The sequence below is a fragment of the Alligator mississippiensis genome, chromosome 5 (assembly GCF_030867095.1).
Source record: "Alligator mississippiensis isolate rAllMis1 chromosome 5, rAllMis1, whole genome shotgun sequence".
In the NCBI taxonomy this organism is placed as follows: domain Eukaryota; kingdom Metazoa; phylum Chordata; order Crocodylia; family Alligatoridae; genus Alligator; species Alligator mississippiensis.
In genome coordinates this window covers 212,498,509-212,521,096 of record NC_081828.1, presented here as the reverse complement: position 1 = coordinate 212,521,096, position 22,588 = coordinate 212,498,509, and the positions used below count along the sequence as shown (strand labels likewise).

Sequence of the window (22,588 nt, the reverse complement as noted above, 5' to 3'; positions counted from 1 at the left end):
TGATTGCAGATGCTCTGGCCATTATCTCTGAAAACTCGTGTCAATCAGGAGAGGTCCCAGACAATTGGAAAAGAGCAAATATAGTGCCCATCTTTAAAAAAGGGATGAAGGAGGATCCAGAGAATTACAGACTGGTCAGCTTCACCTCAGTCCCTGGAAAAGTCAAGGAACAGATCCTCAGGGAATCCATTTCTAAGCACTTGGAAGAGGAGGTGATCAGGAAGTCAGCATACATTCATCAAGGGCAAGTCATGCCTGATCAACCTGATTGCCTTCTGTGATGAGGTGACTGACTCTATGGCTGCAGGGAGAGCGCTATATGTGACAGACCTTGATTTTAGCAAGGCTTTTCATACAGTCTCCCACAACATTTTGCCAAGCAAGCTATGGAAATGCAGTCTGTAAGGCAGATAGAAACCTGGCTGGATCATTGGTTTCAAAGGGTAATAATCAAGGGCTCAATGTCTAATTGGCAGCCTATATCAATTGGAGTGATCCAGGGGTTGTTTCTGGGGCCAGTTTTGTTCACTGTCTTCATCAATGACCTGGAAAATGGGATGGAGTGCAGCCTCAGAAAGCTTGCAGATGCAATGGGGAGTAGTAGATATCCTGGGGGGGGGGGGGTAGGGCTGGGATAGAGAGAGACCTAGACATATTGAAGAATTGGACTAAAAGAAATCTCATGAGGTTCAATAAGGACAAGTGCAAAATCCTGCACTTAGGACAGAACAACCCCATGCACTGGGACAGGCTGGGGGCTGGCTGGCTGGGCAGCAGCTCTGCAGAAAAGCACCTGGGCGTTACAGTGGACAATAAGCTGAATATGAACCAACAGTGTGCCCTTGTTGTGAAGAAGGCTAATGGCATACTGGGCTGTATTGGTAGGAGCATTGCCTAGGAGGAGTTTTGGGCTCTCCACTATAGAAAGGATGTGGACAAATTGTGGAGAGTCCGGGGTGGGGGAGGGGCAGGAGAAATGGCCAGAGGCCTGGTGCACATAACTTAAAGGGAACAACTGAGGGAACTGGGTGTATTTACTCTGGAGAAGACTGAGGGGGATTGAATAGCAGCCTTCAACTATCTAAGGTGGTTCTGAAGAGGATGGAGCTGGACTGTTCTCAGTGCTGGCAGATGGCAGGACAAGGAGCAACAATCTCAAGTTGCAGCAAGGGAAGTTTAGGTTAGGAAAAATGACTAGGAGGGTAGTAAAACACTGGAACAGGTTACCCAGAGAAGTGGTGGAGTCTCTGTCCTTGGAGGTTTTTAAGACCCAGCTAGACAAAGCCTTGGCTGGGATGATCTAGCTGGGTACGGTCCTGTTTTGAGCAGGGGGTTGGACTAGATCTCTTGAGGTCCCTTCCAACCTTGACGTTCTAGGATTCTACCATTTTATGAAGATGCTCTCAGCCTTGTCTCATCCAGAAAATGGTGGGTAGCGCACTTTCTTGTGAAGCAGGTGATGTGATTTCAATCCCTTCTGTGATCGAGTATGGTCCAGAATCAACACGTCTCAATTCCCAAGCAAGTTTTCTAACCACTAGGCCATGGGGCAGAAGATGGATGAGGCCTTTGACTGCCATCAGCCATTTTGCAAAAGGTTGGGCTTTGCTCCATCAGTTAAATGTCCTTGTTCAGGTAGACATCTCCCTGCTGACTGAGCTGTATCCCAACATGATGGAAGTACATAAGGCTGCCTACTGAACTCCTATGCATCTCCTTAGACAGTACAGGGTCACACTCATAAGACAAGACATGTACATCTCAGGCAAATGGCAGCAGAGGCATAACATCTTAAGGTGGAGTAAGATCCAGGTCTTAGTAGCCTAAGTTTTTGCTATTTTAAAAAAATATTTTCTTGTACATCTAAGATATAGTCTAGGAGAAGCCACATCATTTTCAAGTTCGAATTCCTGAGCTCTGTTTCTTTTAATTCCATTTCTGTAGGTTCAAGCTGAACTGAAGAAGCGGCTGCGTAAGTGGCAATACCAAGAGTACTTGAACTTCACGTACAGAAAACGGACTGTATCCAGAGAAAACAGTCCTATTAACTATGTCACACAGTTATCACTACTGGAAAAAATCAGCCCTAAGAAAAAAACATCCAAGTACCAGAATGGCATGTCCTCTGTCTGAGCGTCTTAAAGGAGCCTAAAACATTCCCATATTGTCTCCTGAAAACATGGACTGAGATGACAGTGCAGATTATCTGTTGGATCTTCATGATACTGTCCCATGTATGAGAACTTCTTCTCCCAGACACCATCTGTTCCTTTCACCTATTACAGAAAAAAATAGAGGCCAGATCTTTTCTTCTTCGAGCACTCAAAATTCACTCCCTTAGATACCAACTGATGTAAGTCAATGCTAGGACAGTGGGATGGGTCCACTGATTTCAGTTTATGCCATAAGGAAAGTTGCCACCGTGTACATACATCCTATCTACACTTGTTACAGGGGTCTACGGCTTCCCACAGGTTTGGAAATGTGGCAGCTGGGCAGCAGTGCCACTATTCCCCTGCCACCCACAGTCCAGACTTCTGGGGAGCCCTGCGGGCTGGATCTGGCCCACAGTTTGGGGTTGAGCACCTTTGATCTAGAGGGTTGGGGAAGGGCCTGGGAGCCAACAAATGCTAAACTTGTTAGCCATTTGGTGAAACCTCAGATATCTTCATTAATCTGTGTGCTTTAACATTCCCATCTGCAAAAATGGGGTCATATTTTGGATGAAATCTTAAGATCCTTATATAAGGCAAGAATTGCAAAGATGAGAGTAAAGGGGGTGGACTCTTCATGAGAACCCTCCTGTGAACTTCCCCTCTGATTGGTCATAGTGAGAGTTTATCCCTACAAAGGAGGAGCTGAAAAGCCTGGTTGCAGAACTAGAAGATCTTCGGGAGCTATGACTACTTGAGAAAAGGACCTCTGTCTCCTTGATTTGGAGGAACAAGGACTTACTGGTTAGGGCAGTAGCTTAAATCTCAGAAAAACCTGGGTTCATATCCTGCTCCATCATGGAATTCCTAGGTCATCTTCACCAAATCTGTTCAGTTCAGATTTTCAAAGGTATATAGATGCCTAAATCCCCCCACCCCTATCCATTTCAATGGTGAGCTCAGGTCTTGGACTAGATCTCTAGAATGATGTAGATGCCTAGTGAAATCCATCCCCTACAGTTAGGGGGCTAGGTCTTCTAGATGTGGGTAGTGCTAGATGCTTAAGAACGATGTCTGCAAAAGGCAGAACATCGGGCAGAGAGCGGCTTACGTTAGGCAGTAAGAAATGATGAAGATGGGGGTCAATCACTGGCAAGCCTGAGCTGCTTCTGGGCATGTGCAGTAATGGAGTGTTAAGTACCTAGGAAATTTTGGACATGTCTAAAATTCCCAACATTGCCTCCAAACTTGCAAGATATCATGACTAGAAACAAGCCCTGCCTGCTTGCTCTGACTCTCCATTCACTAGATGCCAACAAGAGTGAAGCCTAAAATTGGGAGTGGGATCTCCAAAGCCACTGCAGTTGAAACTTTTCTCAAGAGACCTTCTTGCGGGATCCAACAAGATGCCTAAAGACATTCATCTAGTCACCTCAAAACTGCTGTTCGGACTGCCCCAACTCGGTGCGCCTAACAACCCTCCAGACACCCTCGCTCTGTCTCCTTTGCCCCATCTGCTGTGCCCTGATCCTATGCTAGGATCTTTCACCCCACTTCAGCCGCCTTGTTGTGAATACTGCGTGCTTTCCTTCACCGTTTTAGGGCAGGGCATATTGACCCTGAGACAGCGTGGAGAGTGATATGCAAATTGATTTTGAATATGCAAACTAGGCTTTTAAACAATGAGCACTGAAGATCCCACTTGGAACAGCACAACACTTGGCAGCTATTATTAACACTTCGTCCTATCAATTCTCAGGCTGTGAAGGTCTGCTGATGCCTTCCTTGCTACAGATGTGACAATGCTAATGTGTGTGTAACAAGGGGATGGGGGAAAGTATGGCTTCCTGTCAGCATTTTGTGAAAAACAAAAGGTTTTCACCCATCCTACACTAGACAAGCGGTGTAGGTATGTGGGGAGCTACTGCCACCTCGTGGCATTTGTCAGCATCATGCTAATATCTGCAGCCTGCTGGATAATAGTGCACAAAGCTATTAGAAAATATCCACCAGGTAGGTACCTAGGTACGGGAAATACTCAAGTGGACTTCCTTTGCAGGCAGTATTTCCCCAAGGGGAAAGCTCCCTCTGGTAGGTTCAAGTGGGGTTTATATAAGGCCTTATAATGTGGGTCTCAACTGATTTGGGGTGTGCAGATGGGTGCAATTACACAAGTTAGAAGGGAAGGCGTCTCATGGTGTTTGCAAACTGAAGAAAACCTCCAACACAAGTTTAACCTTCCAAGTCAAGGGCTCTTTCAGCCTTCTCTGGCTACGAAGAGACAGAAACTTGAGAAGGAGCTACCTCTTGGAGTAGGCATCACGTGTTAAGATGTACACAGGTTTGCAGGCTACTGTCACGATAACCACTTTGCAACAGTGCTGACACATGGCACGCTCCTGTGGTGATGCAGTGGTTTCACGATAAGAGCTTACAGCAGGGTTTTATAATAATGCTACAATGTTTGTCTGTTTATGGTTCCTCTCATCCTCGCCCAGGCATTGACTTATCATTTTTAGTGTTCGTGTTGAAGGGAAGCCCGCTATCCCCAAATTAGAACAAAGGGAACTTGCTTTGTTGGATGGGGAATAAAGAGAGAGCACACCTGTCTCTTCTCATGAGCATCGCTTTATTGGAAAGCTAAACATATGTTTAACTGGCATTCAGATCAGGCAATGGAAATGCAAAAACAGGCGGAAAGCCATAAATGGAAATACAAAAAGGGTGTAGGATGGACCCCCAACAATGCTGGGCTCTTGTTCAGGTCTTCTACCAGCTCAGGTCCATGATTTGCCACTTCCCCCGCATTGGCAATCATCTATATACAATTAACAAATCCATCCATCTTCAACCTGATTGGGTTTCTGTTAATGGAAAGAGTTGATCATGAAGACTCCCCCTTCTCAGCTAAGTGAAGAATTTACAACAAATACTTAACTAATTAGGATGGCCTCAGCTGTTAGCAGTCAGGTGTCAACTCATAACAATGAGCGCTGCTCCTTATGGTAATGGGTTTCAATTGCTTTGTTTGTGTGACCTAAGTCAGTGCTTTCTTGCTTACCCCAGTAAAAATGTGGAAACTGGCTTTGCGAGCCTGTCTCTTCACAAAGTTATCCAAAAGTTGTTCCAGCCTTTATGTACTGGAGGATGCCTACAAGATGGAGGCACTTGTGCCAAGGCTTCTAATGTATTCCTTAAATATTTTTTTATTCTTTTATTGAAATTCTTGGGATGTGAGTGTTGCAAAAATGCCGACTTTGGAGTAAGGGCTGCACAGATGAGAGGGTCCAAAACATTGATGTTGGCCATCTTCTGGCCCTTTCCACTGAATGGATGTTACCCCAGTGCTGCAGAAGAGCAACGCTCTCTGATCCAACTGCATCTTAACACTGCAAAGTGTATGTATGTGTTACAGAAGTGGCACACGTTCATGATATGTTGATATGCTGCACACGCTGGGCATCCTTGTATCCTTGATGTAGTGTGCCAGGCAGTGTTGGGCTGGATCACGACATGCTGCTTCTGGCCTGCTACCTCCCACAGCAAAAGAGGCCCCCTCAAGTTTATGCTCATGTTAGTTTTGCCTCTCCTCAGAGCTCATTCATTTACCAGCTGAACCCCCTAAGACAGGAACATAGAAGTGGAAAGGGGCTTCCTGGGCCACTGAGGCAGGTTCCCTGCATTCACCGGCAGCCCTTGACCTGTGAATGCTCAGCAGTCACCACTTCAAACCCTCACCCAACAAACACAAAGCCAGAAGCACCAAGAACGCCCTATGACCCTGGTGCCCGACCTTCGTGGCCTGCAGGCCAGATGAGCAGTGCTAAGTCCTGCTACAGGCTGGATCCGGTTCATGGGTCTGATTAGGCACGTGGCCCAGTCCAAGTGCATGGGAATGGCCTAGTCAGGCTCCCATGTAGCTATATGGGAACAAGACCATTTCCTTTATGCAAGGCTGATCTAGCCACAAGTGGTTTGGAAATTTGGTGGCAAGGGAGCGGTAGCAGCATTAATTACCACTGCTCCCCCACCACCAAATTTTCAGACCCGTGGGGAGACCTACAGGCTGGATTACATGGCTCTGCAGGCCAGGGGTTGAGCACACCTGCCCTATAACATGGCAAAGGTAAAGCAGGGGAGGTGAAGGCATGGCCAATACCCTGCCACTGCAATGACAGGGAAGTAATTGATACATTTATGCTTAAAGGGTCTTAGAAACTCCCACACAGCCCTTGGCAATCTGAGTTGGGAGGGGCAGAAAAAAAAAATCCTTCCCTTCTCCAAGTTTGGCGCTAAGCATGACCCAGAACAGAAGAGCAAGACCCTCTAGCCAAAAGCCGCAGAGAGGTTTGTATTGATTCCAGTCCAGGAGGCGGCATGCGTGGAGCAGTGTGATGCTTCAGAGTGGCACTGCCTGGCAATGTGAGATAAGGGCATGGGTATTACCGTGTGTACCTCAAATAGGAACCATGGGTAAGATGTTGGGTTGTTCTAAGGAAAGGCTCCCATGGAGTTGGATTACCTGGCCTATGGTGTCAGGCATCCTTGGGCAGTAGCACCGGGGAGCCCCATATTTCATCCTTCTCTGCAGCAAGGCTGTGGGCAGAAGATGTGGCCGGGGACATCCCTGTGTCCTGGTGGTGATTGATGGCTGTAAGTAGGCTTTTGAGACCACAGATGTTCAACGCAAACTGGGGATCTGGTTTAGAGGGGCCTCCAGACTGGGCATGGGTTGGTCCAAGGGTAGCATAAAACTATCCACAGACCTTTGGCTGGAGCTGGTTGGAAATCTCCAGAGGAAATACATGTTTGGATGGACCATGCTAGTCACGGTGCATAAAATAATTCATTCAAAATACAGTACCTTGGGTTTAAGGCACTATCCGCAAATCCAAGACCAGATTTGACAGAAGCCTGCCTGGATTCTTGACTGAATGCATCAAGGTTAGACAACCAGGAAAATAGATTTCCCTGGACTGTGCACACACTGTCAGTGCTGTCTCTTTGGAATTAGTCACATAGAGTCGTTAAGAGTGGTGGGTGGGGGAAGGTTTCCCCATCTCATGCCAACACTTAGTTTGCAAGGTTCGGACACCTATTAAGAGCCAGATTTGGCTCAATGGACTTCCAGTTCAAACTTACTCTCTGAGCATCACACTAGCTTCCTAACACACAAATATATATCCTGCTTAAGTGATGCATGAGGCTAGTCATGTACAGGAGATACTTATCTTAATCATTGTGGAGTGCGGGTCATTGTGCTTCTAGGCCAGTTACAGAAGTGCATTAGAGGGATAAGATTGAGCATATGAGGCCAGAAGGAAACATTTCATAAAGCTTTGGTGTACTCTGGAAGCCTCTGCTGCCAAGAAGTGACTGAGGCTCCACTTAGGCTGCTTAAATACGGATTAGCAAAACCCTTCCAACTATTGTGCGAGGAATAGCTTTAATTTGACAAAGCAATAAGGAGACCATATTAGAGTGTAGATGAGACTAAATAAAGTGCAATATGTAATGCGTTCATTTGCTAGGCAGACAGGAAGGCCCACCTGAGCCTAGCAGCCCATTGGGTTTGGCACAGCAGTTTCTTAGGCAATGTCACACAAGGAAGTGAGTGATATGAACAACATCGCACAGGTGTTATAATGCAAGTAGCATGCTAATATGGAAGACCGTACACCTACTCTTTCCTGAACTGAGTTTGCCAGATTGCACCCGAAGGCTTTCATAGCAAGAACACCTCAGGAGATCCCACTCTAACTTTCCGCCAGGAAAGATAACCCCATTAGCCCAGAAGAGACGTATAAAAATGAGAATACATTTATTGTGTCATTTCCAGCAGTATACATGTTAAAATCCAGTACTGTTTCTCAGAACACAAAATCAAGATTAGTCTAGTAAGCAGCAGTTAACAGCTGTGTGTTTTCACTTCATAACAAAATTCAGTGACCCAGATCCCATTACCAATTGTGACAAAAAAGTGTCACTATTAGACCCAAAGGGCTGATAAATTCATATGGTGACCCCGTCAAAAGCCAAAATATAGCTTTACGCACATCAGCACGGCACAGCTCTTTGCAGAGTTGCAGCATGTTGTATTGCCACTGTAATGACAAGAAGTCAGGAGAGCAAATGAAGACACAAAGGCTTGTTTCTACAGATTATACAGGTACAGAATGACATTGGGAGACTCCTGTCCTGTGGTCAGGTTCATTGAAACAGGCATCCACAGAGGCCCAGATTACTTAAATTACTGACAGACACAGTAAAGTTCATATCGCACATTAATTCTTCACAAGGATGACCGCCCCCCCCCCCCCCACAAGACAAAAGGAAGAAAATGGCAAAAAGAGAATATCCAAATGAAAAATGCGCAAGTTCAACCTCTGGCACACTGGTCAGGTTCTGCTACAGGATTGCCATACAGAAGGTGCAATATGCATTTAACCGAACTTAGCTCTAGAACAAAGACACGTGGAGCTGCACACGAGCGCATCATTAGGTGTCACTGCATGCACCACTCAGTTGACCACTCACTGTTATAGTAGGCACAATCCACAGCCCATTGTGTGTGCCTGAAGTGGGTAAAAATAGAGGGTACGATCCTGGCTGTATTCACTAAAGGTTTGGTTCTGGGCCCAGGAACATATAACTGAGAACTCTTATTCATGACAGGCTGTGCCAAACACAACTCTTGGCATAGCTGACACACACAGCTCACTGGCCAGACACCATCTCCAGCTCCACTTGACAGCATAACCCGGTGTGTACCATTTGTCAGTAGCTTCAGTAATGTAATGTAACATGGGTTGGGTGAGTGAGGCATGTGCCCCAGTCTGCAAAAGCAAGTATCAAATTTAGGTGTGAATCGCTAAAGCACCTTAATGCACATGTAGATGCATTAGCCATATTAACATTGTGTATGTCGATTGACTTGGAACTGACTTGAGTCCCAAATCAGTCCGCACACCACGTTAATGCACCTTAGCATGTGCATGTGTAGTCATGGGCCTAAATCACTTTAAAGCGCATTAAGTAAATGCTCGTTAAATTTAAGCACACGCAAAAGCATGTGTAGACATGCCGTGTGTGTCACAGAACACATGGCATTTTTGAGAATAGTAGCTTTGCAGAGCAGCAGTGAAATTGCTGCTGCCGGGGTATAGTGGGGTGGTTGGGGGGAGGCGGGGCATGGAGAACTGACCACTACGATTTTGTACTCAATTCAGCACTTTTTTTGACCTCTGGACATGGGCTTCAGCAGCAAAAAATGTGGGTTGAAATTTCCGCCCAGCAGCAAATTCCACTGCCAGTCTGGAGGAGTGCATATCCCAGAGTGCCTTGTACTGTGCGGCGCCCTGCTTGCTGCTCTTCCTGAGCCTGGGAGCAAGAAGGTAGGCACAAAGAAGTGGTGAAGGGTGAGAGACAGCTGCCCAGGGCACATTTTTTCCCATGCTATAGCTCCACCACTCATAGGTCCTTTTAAAAGTATACTTCAGTGGCAGAGCAGAGAAGGAGAGGCTGAGCAAGGGCCCAGCTTTCTGACTATCCCATGGCTGGATAGTTTTGAGGGGCTCATGGGATCCACTGGGTTTGATATACCTTTCTTATCACTTTACAGCATGAGACATACTATTTACTGCTGCACTCAGCTTGCATTTGAAGGGACTACAAAAATCTAGTGGTAGGCCTAGGTTAGATGCTCCTCAGGAAAGCAACTGCTGGGCTTCTGCTGAATGACCATTCAGATATGGTCCTGTGCTCACCCTAGAACACTTATATATGGCCAGACAGGGCTTCTCCCCATGTTGGACAGGGATAGCAGCATAGCTCAGAGGTCAAGGGTTAGCTAGATGTTCAGACATTGCTCTGAATTGCCCCACTTTTACTGTTTGGAATCACCAATCTGTGCATCTCCTAGTGAAGGTGAGGATCCTTTTTTCAGTGCTCAAGGGCATGGCAAGAATTTTTATGAGGGCAATTTTTCCAGTGATATCTTGACATCCTTCAGTGCTGGTGAGGACCCAAAAGTGCAATACCTGAGATGCATGATAAAAGGATGATGATGAAAAATAAACACAGTGACTAGGAGTTTTGAAATCCAGTTTTTTTTAATGACTTTGGTTTGGGTTTGTTTCTCAAAATGAGCAAAATTTCATGGAAGATCTTATGGTTTTCATAACCAGTTTAGATGGTTGGGCAAGACCACTGGAGATGTAAAGCCACCATTTCTTCTGAGACATTCAGGGAGAAAGGTTTTCTTTTGTTCCTCGTGGCACTGCTTTAGACAAAATGCCCTGGGAATAGTCTCATTTCAAGTGCTTTCTGAAGATTGCAAACATCTCTCTGTGTGCAGGTGGCTCAGAAAAAAAAAAGAAGGAAAAGAAAGCAAGCACAGTGTGAGAGCTGACTTGAAGGAGCTTCAGACTGAGTCACTCAACAAAGTTAGGCAATATAGATATTCTTCTTGCTTATGAAAGCACACCCTACCTATCATGGAGAGGATCACAGGTTGAATAAGCTAATGGTGGACTAGAACTCAAGAAATCAAGTCCCAGATTCAGAAGACATCCTGTGGGACCTTGGAAAGCCTATGGATCTTTCCATGCTTTAGCCACTCATCTGTAAAGTGGGAATGATAACAATATTTTTATTATCTTGTTAGATTGTGCTCACTTTGATTCAGGCATGATCTCTTAAGGCATCAGCTGTGGAACAAGATAGTGAAGCCAAGGAGAGTGGGGCTTTCCTACATGTCATTTGTGGTGTGCCAATTGGCCATGTGTCTACTCTTACTCCATAGTACCATACCCACTGTAACTACTCTTACTCCACAGTGCCATACCCATTGTAACTTAGTCCTTTTTAAGCTGCACTTACCGCAAGGTAAAAGCATGCATTCAGGTCATTAGCACAGAGCAGCTGATGCTTGGAAAAGCCCCATTGTCTTTGGCTTCATGGTAATTTATTCATGTACCCAAGCCCTTACTATTTTTACATGTCCTCACCTAGACTTTTTTGCTGGAGACTGGTCACTGCCATGATAGAAATAATAATAAAGATGTCAATGCTGGCACAAGACTGAAGGAAACATTTTATAAAGGGCATTGCGCGTATACAGTAAATGAGGTGCATCACTTTGGCTTGTTGGGATCTCTTGGGATTTAGAAAGCTGTGGGTTACTTCAAACACCTACCCATGACCCACTGCTTTTCTGAAAATCCCTGAACAGAGCAAAACTTCACATGCCTAGAACCAGGAAATGGATGGGGGACAGTGGTGGGGTTGGGGACTATAACAGTAGAACAGGGTGAGGGAGAGTTTTTAGGTCTGGTCTTTAAATGTGTGAACTGGCAAAGGCTGGACACAACTCGTGTCAGAGACCAAGAGAAAGAAAACAGCTATTTTGTCATTTTTCTCTTTGTTTGATTAAAAAACAATATCAACATTTTTTTCCCCTCACCTTTCAATGAAAATATAAAGTTTTGGCAAACATTTGTCCAGCTCTAATGAACAGCAATAACCTTCCTAGGAGAAATCAGACCCAGTGCAAACAGGTTTTCTAGATTTCAGTGTTGAAACATCAGTGAATGGGAAATTTAACAGCACAAAACACAGTGGAAGTAGGAGACAGTCATCAAGAGAAGATATGAGGAGCTGGAGACTTGCAAACAGCAGTAGCAGAAGGCCAGCTCAAAGTTGAGTCCTGAGGTGTCTAGCAATTTATGGAATGGCAGTATCTAGTCAGACAGGTAAAAACAGCCCTAAAAAATACCATGAAGGACTTACTCACTTTTCAGTTACCTAAAAAACATGTAAGATGTATGTTCACTTGTAATCAAGATTTTTAAGACTGCAGAAGAAGCACCTTCTCTCTTTATTAAGGAAGTAGGCGAAGCATAGGATCAACTCCACCACCCTCCCAACATTGAATAAAGGAGTGAAATAGTATATATATAAAAAAAAAAAATCACTTAAACCTAACAGACAGCCCTAAGAAAGAAGCCACTGTGGCATTTTGATTCTGTTCTAATCAGCCCCCTAGACATTAAATCATGGGCTGCAACTTCCTTTAGCAGGATGCAGCCTGGGGTATGGCTTTGAACTATCTTCACTTGTGTTGCCACTATAAAAAAAAAAAAAAAAAGAGAAGTGAGGGGCATGGCATTAATGGGGAGACCTACTTGAGGCAGCAAAGCTCAAGAGAGAGCTCAAGTATCAAGCAGTTTTTGTGTTTTATATTTTATTCGATGCAAACAAGAGCAAAACAAAACCTACATTGCGATGATGCAAATTAAACAGAGGGGCTGTCATTTTAGATGATGGTCTGGTTCCCTTCATTTCCTTTGTTCTTTGCTGGGATCCCCAACCCCTCTGCACTTTCTTTCTGGTAGAGAGATGGCAGCTAACATTGGGTTATAGAGTCATATAAGTCAGGTGCCAGGTTTTAAAGTTCACTTTGCCCCTCTCTATTCTGCACTGATGAGGCTACATCTGGAGGCCTGTGTCCAATTATGGGCCCCCCACTATAGAAAGGATGTGGACAAGTTGGAGAGAGTCCAGTGCAGGGTAACAAAAATGGTTTGGGGGCTGGGGGACATGATTTGTGAGGACAGGCTGAGAGAATTGGGCTTATTTAGTCTGGAGAAGAGAAAATGGAAGGGGGATTGAATAGCATTCAAGCTGGGTTCGAAAGAGGATGGAGCTGGACTGTTTCAGTGTGGCAGATGACAGAAGAAGGAGCAATGGTTTCAAGTTGCAGCAAGGGAAGTTTAGGTTAGATATTAGGAAAAATGTTCTCACTAGGAGGGTAGTAACGCACTGGAACAGGTTACCCAGAGAGGTGGTGGAGTCTCCATCCTTGGAAGTTTTTAAGACCTTGGCTTGGATGAGCTAATTGGGGCTGGTCCTGCTGGGAGCAGGGGGTTGGACTAGACGTGACTTCCTGAGGTCCCTTCAACCCTCATTTTCTATGGTTCTATTGGCTAGATTCAGACGCCCCCAGGCTTGACAACTCACAAGCTATCCTAGGGATATTTCTACCAGCTTGACTGATGGACATTTTAGGAAAGGGAAACTACCTACCTTGGTTGGACATCATAAAGAACAATTTAGTCTTATAAGATATTGACTGTGACCACCCTAGGAAACTCAAATGAGCCTCCTGGGGTTTCACATTCACCCTGAAACCAAAGCCAGGGTAGCTCAACAATTGGTTCAAATCTGAACCCTTTCAAAAGCTGGGCAGCTGAGTTTGTGATCCAACTTTTTGCCCTTGTCTGACCACTTCCGCTTGTTTAATTCACTGCTACGGGTTAATGTTCTTGTTTTATCAATAGTTTTTCATCAGTGTCTGTTATTTACAATCTTACAATATCCTAATTCCTGCCGTTAACAATGGAAGTGAAACAAACACTGCTTAAAAACTGTACTGCCTTTCCAATCATTTGATTCCTCTTTGCTTTGCCTGGGTGGCTCAATCAAAACAGACATGTAGGGTGGAATTCATTTCACGTTAGGCCCCTAAACGGGAATTATGTAGATGTATAAGTACTGTTTATAGCACTTGCACAGATTCATCTCTGGACACTCAAATGTCTGCACGCTTAATGGGCATACTCAGTAGGAGGTAGCTCTGATGGGACACTGTGGTATATGCACGACCAGGTATGCATATAGGGCTGGGTGAGTTCTGAAATTGTAGCCAGGCAAAACCCAATGACTACTGGATGTTTGAAAGGCAAGGAGGAGGTATGGGGTAGAGTGGGGAGCTTTTTCTCCTGTATTTTTGCCTGATTAGGGCATTAGCCCAGAGACCAGGCAACCCAGATTCTAACACAGCCAGCGTTTGAATGTCCATTGCAGCAAATGGCTCCAACACCACATATGGTGTTCGGGCACCATCCAACACCATCTTCAACCTTCCTTTTGAAGCTGAGCCACTGCACTTTGCATTGAATAAAATGGATGGAGAGCAGTGGGGAAGTTACTGCCTCTTTTGGAGTTACTGCCTCATCAGGCTGGACCCCATGGGCCTTTTCCATCCAGAACAGTATCCAACGCACTGAGCCACATGCCATTTGGTTTCTTCTCCACATGGTACCACATATCTGCCTCTCTTGGTTGACCAGGGGAACAGCTTCAAGAGCAATGATGGAGAGGATACTGGATAAGGCCTATTTTATGGCCTATGGGTGAGTTCAAACTCCCTCTGAGTTAAGGGATTTAGCACCTTGTTCTCTACCTGCTCTAATCACTAGGATCTAGGGTTAAAACATGTGGGGGATCCCTCATCCGTTTGTCTCCAGCAGTTGCTATACAGGGCTAGTCTATTCCACAAGAGGGTGAAATAGAATCTGAAAGTGTGGTTATACCTCCCATTTGGGCATGTACGCTGGTTCTGTCCATAGTCTGCCCGCCTTCCAGGGAGGAAGAAGTGCTATTTTAGATAAAGAACAATGCTATATTTAAATTGACCAAGCTACTGCATACTGGCGGAGCATGGTGAAGAAGCACTACTTTCTATACCCAGGTATCCCCAAAAGAAGTACTTTGACTAGCATCACATCCAGCCTCTTTTGGCTCTCTGGCCTGATTGATCAGGTACCTAATTCATAGTAGGAACAATGGACAACACTCTTTACACAAACCCAGAGTGAAGCTTTGAAAAAAAGGGCATTTGCATCCAGATCAGGATAGCTGAGCCCCTCTGCTACTACATTCCAAGTTCAGTAGGACTAGTCTGGGCAACCCCCAACTATTATTAAGTTGATGGTTGATCTGTTTTTTGTAAGAGATTATATAGTGCAGTTGCCAGCAACAGCAGAGGCCTGGATTTGATGACTTGGAAGAGCCCTACAAGTCTAATGTTCCAGTCAATGGATGCACACCGTGTTAATGCGCATTAGTGTGGCTACACGTGCACTGATGTGACTTAGCTATGACAGCCTAAATTTAGTGCGTCTTAATGTGCATTAGTGCATCTACATGTGCACACATGCCCAAATCACTTTAAACAAAGGTGCATTAAGTTTAGGCATGTGTAACTACACGTGTAGACACACCCACTGCCTTTTAATAGCTGAGGATGTGGCCTGTCCAGCTTTCATTTCTGCCAAAAATGTGTACGGTCTTTATTGCTTTGTTTTGTTTGGGGGTCACTGGTTAATTTTTTCAGTCTCTATGAGGCAACTTCCCATTGAAGCTGTTAATGCACACACAAAGGTATAATTTCATCCATTGTTGGTATATTTCTATTGTAGAATAACATAGAAAGCAGGTAATTTCCTTGCAACTCTTTCATTTGACAGGCTGCGTGTTTAAAATGTGGATTTAAAAAAAATCCATAGTCCTGATTGTGCCACTTTTCATATAAGGAGTCCCCCAATGACATCAAGAAATTAGGCCAAGCCAGTGTGGTATGAAACGCCACTTGCATGTAGAGTAAGCCCCATCAAATATATTAATAATGCTCCTTCAGTAGCTAAAACTCAAAATATAAATTAGTAGACAACAACTGCGGGGGACACGGGTATACAGCAACAATATGACATATTTGGGGTTCATTCATCTTATCCTTTATCAATGTCACATAAAGCATCAACTGCTCACAGCGACCCTGTGCTGTCTACATTGAACAAACTGGACAATCTCTTCATGTAAGAATGAATGAACATCGAGCCCAGAAAGACACACAAGACTAGGGCAGATCCTGTAACCTCCCTGGACATTCGATTGCAGATGTCAGAGTACCTGTCCTTGCACAGCAATGCTCGAACTTCCAGCCTGAACTTAAAAAAAAATAAAAAAAAAATCCACCTACTGGATTGTGTTAAGTGTGATCTAAATAGAGGCTCTGGATTCTTATCCCATTACTTGGATTAGCTTTTAAAAGCCATGCCCCTTTGGGTTTACTGCTGTTTTTCTCTTCAATCCACCTTTGCCTCTCTAAGCAGTGCTCTTCTTCTTTCCTCCACCCTTCCCTATCCTTTATATTTAAAGCACTCTAGTTGAATGCCTGCTCCCTAAAAGGCCTTTCCTAGCATCTGAAGAAGTGAGCTGTTGCTTTTGAAACCTTATGAATCTCTGAGTTAGTCTATAAGGTGCAACTCTGCCATGCCTAGTGTGAGTAAAGCTACTCCAACCTACATCCCTGGAGCACAGATACTATTCCAGAGCCACAAACAGCCCAGCTATACTCCACTTTCCAGAAAAAGCAGTCTTCAGGCACAAGGATCTCAGTAAGGTCCAGACAGTGTAATTTGTACGAGTTCAGTCCATTTCCTGTATATTGGCATTTACTCCTTTGTAGCAGATAGACGTAGATCACATAGCTACTCATTTGAAGATCTACACAGATAGCTGCAGCTAAAAACACAACTCAACTGCTGTGCTCTATGCTCACCTCCACCCTGGACTGTCAATAGCTTGCCAGTCCTAGGAGATACTTGAGGAACCAGAAAACTTGTATGATTGCAAGACAAAGGACAATGTGTCCAGCCCTGTCACCATAATGGTCAGCAATAGTGGCACTCTAGGAATATCTTTCAAAATACAGAACAAGAATTTCAGTTTTAATTGGTTGCATCCAAGAGCATTTGATGTCCTTCTGTCAGGGGACCATGGCTTGGATCTCCCAGGTGAACCCTAGCCTGCTCATTATACCCCCTCCACAGAAAAACCCTCATAGAAGAAAAATGAAACACAGTCAAACCTGGATTTTTTGCGGGGTCAGGCTCTCTGGGTGGGGGGCAGCTACAAATGATCTAGAGCATTAGGGCTCGGGGAGCTGCTGAGACCCTCTCCCATGAGTGCCTTTCAGAACTGGTTCCCTTTGAAAAGAACAGCCCGTAAGCCGTTAGTAATGGCATTGCATGCTTTATGCTGTGACATGCCAGGATACTTTCTTCATCAGAAAGTTTTCAGCTTTCACAGCTTTCATACAGAAGGCAGGGTAGGTTTGCACCTTCTAGACTAACTGCATCACAGATGCATAAGCTTTTTTGAGCCACCTGACGAAAGAAGCCAAGCTTTCTCCAAGACTTTATATAGTAACCACTTCTAAACTATTCTCCTGCTAGGAGAAGAGAGACCAGTAGCAAGGCTACTTCTGCTAAACCACTGCAGACTTCCAAAAGAAAAGTCCTTCCTGAATATTGCTGAAATTATGCCGAAATTTTAAACCCAAATTTTCAACGGTGAGTAGTGAAGTTGGGCAAAACACCCTGCCATTTCTTTCTTAGTGCCTCTGAAATTTGGGTCACTTTTACTTAAGTGTCTAAGTGCTGGTAGTGTATTTTGGGGTGGGTGAGCAGGGCATCAGTTCCAGGTGCTGATTTAGCAGGGGTAGGTCCAGACCGCCAGTCCCCGAGGAGACTGTAGCACTGGGCAGGTGCAGCGGTGAGCCTGTTCCTCCAGCTGAAAGCTGGCCATGGCAGGTAAGATCCCCACTTCAGCTCACAAGTAGCTGGCATAACATCTCCAGTCCCCACCACCACTCTGCTCTGCCAAGGACCACAAAGGACCTTGCTATGTCACGAAGCCAAGGTTTGATTTTTTAGCATCAAGAAGCACCCACAACACCAGCTGAGATTAAAAGCAGGTGTAGGTGTCCAGCACGACTGAATTTCACCCCTCTACTTTTTAAAAGGGGACTTTCCACTTCAGGATTTTAAGACGCCTCTTGGACCAGCTCTACCCTTTCCACACTCGGTCATCAATCCCCATTGCAGGGTGCGCTCACAAAGGTCGCAGGACATAAGATCTGTTATATTTACAACATCAAGGAAGGAAGCCAGGCAACTGGGTGGGAAACATTTGATAGGTACAGTGTAAAAATGGCTCAGGGAGCAGCACACACTTCTTTTTTTTTTTTTAATTACCTTTTAATAACATATACTTTCTAACGCCAAAATATACTTCACAGTGAGAAAAAAAAATACAACCCCCCTCCTCCCCCCAAGCACTGTTACGCTCAAATAGATATTTACACACACTTTGAAGCATGTCTGTCTTTTGGTTCCTTCCATCCTGAAGTTTAGAAACGATGGTCACTAGAAGTGGTGACTATACAAATCCAGCATCTTCAGCATACATTCAACATAAAGATATCCAAGAGCATACTCTACACAATGGCATTAGAGTCCTTGTTTAAGTAACTATATACACTTGAAGTATGATCTTTCGAGTAACACCGAGTGTTAGAGTGGCCAGGTGAATGCCAGACTATATGAGTATGTCAGCACTTCCAGTAGAAAACCCTAAGAGAAGGGGTTCGGGTGTAGTTTATAGAATATACTACATATTAAATATAGAGCTATATAATCTCTTCTAATAAATTCAGTGCTGGTGAAAGGTATTGGATTGACAATCTTGAAGACTAAAGTCCTTTCTCTGGCCACTGAACAAATACAGCATATACAGAAACAGCGCAAGCTTCAAATGCAATGTCCCATCAACTGGCCTTGCTCCTGAGCCTGGGCTCCAGGAATCCCAAGGCGAGTTCAGTCTCATTTGGCTTCTCTTGGTGAGACTGCCAAAAAAAATTTAAAATAAAAAAAAATGCAATAAAGCCAGATCCTCCCCTGTTTAAATTGGCATGGTATCATGGACACTGGTGATGTTATGCCCAATTGACATCAGCTGAGGATCTGGCTTCCCATACGTGCCACTGTTGAGGGGGGATTCTGTGATATGGACACTTGTCCACAAGGCACTGGACTGAGACCCACCAGCTCAAATCGAAGAGGATTTTAGGATGGCCAAGAAGAGAATTTTTGCTTTGGACAGAAACATGGCACAAAACATTTTCCACCCAGTGGCAATGGATAAACGGTTGTTTCAGAAATTTATAACTGATCGAGAATTGCAAACGGGCCAGTGGCCATGCATGCAAAATATGCCTTTTTTTCATCATCTATGTATTTCTTAAATCAGACACATACACTATGGTCAGTATTAACTTTGTGAAAGCCCATACTACAGAAAATACAAAACTAAATCTCATCTCTTCCTTTAATATTAGATCATTTTCTTAAAAAAAAAAAAATTATAAGTATACATTTACCCAAGAGATCTGAATGTACCCTTCCCCTCTTCAGTGCCCGCCTCTCGTCATGATTATGTGAGTTATTGGGAAATCACTAAAATAGCCAGTTGTGGCATCTAATGACAGAGGAAATTCCAATCTATCACATAAAAATACTTGTGTCATTTTTGCTCAGTGCAACAGAGAAGGCCAAATTCTGCTCTCAGGGAGGGTCTGCTTAATACCGAGGGCTGCCAATACATTCATGAATTGTGCAAGGCCAACTTACGACCTCAAAATCAGCTTAAATAGACCCTTCGCTGGCTCTCTGTAGAAGGGTGATTTCAACCCTTACAGAGACGATAATGTGTTATAAGGGATGATCCTTCAGCTATTCGCTTACTGTGAACTCCTGTTTACTCAATGGATTTTGGTATGGATGCCCTAATGCAACTAATATCACTGCAGGTGCTCACCACTGTAACTGAGAGCAGGCTACGCCCCCAAAAGCACAATATGATTGTTATGTGTCATTATTAAAACTCTCATCAGTTCACATGATATGTTTTCCTTTTAAAAACAAGGAAACTATTATTAAAAGAAATCTAGACTCAAAACGACGTTAAAAGTTTTTAACCTAAGCTAACAAAAAAACCCAGGAAAGCTAAAATTTTAGCTGACTCTGAACTTTTGTGTGCATAACTTCCTTTTGCACAAATATTTTAATGAAGAAAGGAGGACTGGCCTTAAAATTTTGACTTTCCTGGTTGTTGTTAGCTTGAGCTCACACCTTCTTATTTAAAAGGTCATATTTGCGTTTTAATACTCACATACACACACACATACATATATATATGTATATATATATATATATCTCGTTTTTATATATAGTTTTTATCAGTTCATAAATCCATAATGAAGTAAGAGCATTTACAGTCTTTCAAGTCTTTATGCACTGCATAAAGGCTCTTTGAGAATTGACATCATTGACATTTGACTGAAGTAGATAGATACCAGTCTTGGCTCTAACTACAAGGCAAAGTTGGAAAGGACTTTTTCTTTTTAAGCAAAGGCATTGATGATATCTATTGTCAAACAAAAAAACAGGAGTATCCATTGACAGAAGAAACTGTCATGTATGACCAATCACCTGAAGTCTACCATTCCTTTTAGGAGCATCCCATTGTTCAGCCTAAGTGTTCAACCACCATTGATGACATTTACCTTCCGAGACTTGCCATGCCAGACCTCCATGGGGCCTCTTGTGCTGGCAAATTTGAGTCCCAATACTGGCACCAGGAGATCTATCACACTTTATGTAAGATGTGTCACGCCACTATCAAAAGCAGTGCCACGGGACGCACGTGGATGCAGGGGTTCCTGGGGAATCTAGAGGAGGTGCACATACTGGAAGTGACCTTTGCCCTTTACCATGGGAAATAAAATCTTTTGTTTTTTTTCTTTTCACATTATCCAAAGATCCAAACAATCCACTCCAAAAATATAGATATATCTCAAAAGTACGGCCCTTTTAGAAAATTCACAGTTTGCCTAGAACATACACATTCCCTAAAACATTCGGTGGAAGAGGGGGAAAAAAGAACAGACCCCCATCTCTGCGACCTGAAGTCCTCTCTGCTGAATGCCAGCAGCTATGTTTCACGTAGTTGCACCAAATGATCTCACTCTCGTCTTTGCTGTCCGGAATTTCCCTCTCTCTTGAATGGTGACAGCTACGTCGTCTCGCTTAACCCCAGCAGACGATCAAATCCACTGGCTGCTTCTGACCAAGCCCAGCCAGGAAATCCATTTCCAGAGTCTTTCCTGAACTTGCCGGCAATACCAGCCCACGCTTCATAACTCTAGCTTAAGACTCAAAGAAGGCGCACTGAAAATGTCTTGCACATCCAAAGATGGGGATGAGGTGTGGTTAAGATGCACTTGATTGGAAAAAGAACAGAACGAAACAAAGCAGGATAACCATGACAACGTCCAGTCACAGATTTAAACCAGAAGGGCAGCCAATGATCACAACTGCACAGCAATCACTTGTTACACTTTGGCCAACTATGGATCATGTGCAGGTGCTCAGGAGCATGGAGAGATGGGTGGGCATGGCCTAGTGTTGTCATCAAGAATGATGGGACTCTGTCATGTATTTACAGTGATCATTAAAAAAATATTGTGGTTTTTTTTTTTCTTTCCCCCCCCCTTCCCCTCCCCCCTCTCCTCTTCAAAATGTCAGGGGCATTTTATTTCATGCTTTTGAACAACGTAAAAAACAATGAAAAGAAAATCCACACCACCAAAACTATGATTTTTTTTTCTTTTCTTTTTTAAGGGGCGGGTTTTTTGGTTGGACTGTCGGCTTGCTTTTTAGTTGCTCAGGTCGCTAGATTCTCCGCATTTATGCTGGACATCCGAATCTGAGAGCTGCTCTTGCTCAGAATGGAGAGTTGCGTCCCCCCGTTCACTCCGCTGCTCGCCAGAGAGGGATGGCGATGTTTGAAATCCACAGCAAAATACCGGTTGACTTTCCAGCTCCTCCATTTCCTCTTTATTTCTGATTGCACCTTTAGGGAGAAACTTTAAAAGGTCATTTTTTTATGTACTTAGCTGCTTGGGTACATGCTGGCAGATCATCAAGTTTTCAAAATCAACACTCGTTTCAGGCCAGCCTTGAATTTCTCAGCTCAGTGATAGCTAAGGTTCAAAGAAGCTGGGACTAGTGGTGAAATGCAATGGGAGCAGACTTCACCTACCATCTGTGTTTGGTGCCACGATCTTTGATATTTAATAAACATGGGGATCATCATAGCAATGCATCTACTTACTGTTCTAAAGCCCATTAACTTCTACAGACTTGAGGTCAGTACTCTTCAGGTATCTAGACCCTCATACCCAGCAGTGGCCAGTACTAGATGCTTTAGGTCAGTGGGATTTAAGCTTTTGGCACATATGCCACAAATTAGCCCCGTACCCTCCCCAAGTGCTAGTCCGGTCTACTGTGCTTGCTTTTTATTACCTATCTGACCTGCTGCTCTGCTTTCTCCTCCCTTCTCCATCTGCCACTGTGCTGCTTGTCTCTTCTCTAATCTGGCATTTGCCACACAGAGGCTGTCCGTGCCACTTGTAGCATGGGCCAAAGGCTGGCCACTCCTGATTTAGAAGCAGAGGCAAGACACTGCATAGTGAACCATTACGGAGCACTGCTCATAAGACCAACTCCTTCATAACCCCAGGCAATGAGCCATCTTCATGGGTCTTGCCTGTGAAATCCTGGACATTGGAAATCAATGAAAGCTTGGCCATTAACTTCAGTTTATCCAGGACTTCACCCTCAGAGATGTGATATGGTCTATGACGTTTTATTTTTCACTTCTGGAACAGCGACCTATAAATCATCAAT

At 44.2% G+C, this 22,588-nt stretch overlaps 2 protein-coding genes across 5 annotated transcripts in view; one reads left to right on the top strand and one right to left on the bottom strand.

The window, feature by feature from the left end:
* Positions 1 to 5,312, top strand: part of LOC102570681 (vasoactive intestinal polypeptide receptor 1) — a 35,746-nt gene extending 30,434 nt beyond the window's left edge. Inside the window, exon 13 of the mRNA XM_019499496.2 lies at positions 1,945 to 5,312. Within this exon, the coding sequence (XP_019355041.1) occupies positions 1,945 to 2,133 (189 nt within the window). The 3' untranslated portion in view covers positions 2,134 to 5,312. The remainder of the gene's footprint in view (positions 1 to 1,944) is intronic.
* Positions 5,313 to 7,959: 2,647 nt separating this feature from the next.
* ADCYAP1R1 (ADCYAP receptor type I) overlaps positions 7,960 to 22,588 on the bottom strand; it is a 220,816-nt gene continuing 206,187 nt past the window's right edge. For 2 of the 4 annotated variants that reach the window (XM_059729227.1, XM_059729229.1), the window contains one exon: positions 7,960 to 21,765. In XM_059729227.1, the coding sequence (XP_059585210.1) occupies positions 21,556 to 21,765 (210 nt within the window). In that variant the 3' untranslated portion in view covers positions 7,960 to 21,555. The remainder of the gene's footprint in view (positions 21,766 to 22,588) is intronic. The other 2 variants (XM_059729228.1, XM_059729230.1) reach the window with 1 other exon arrangement.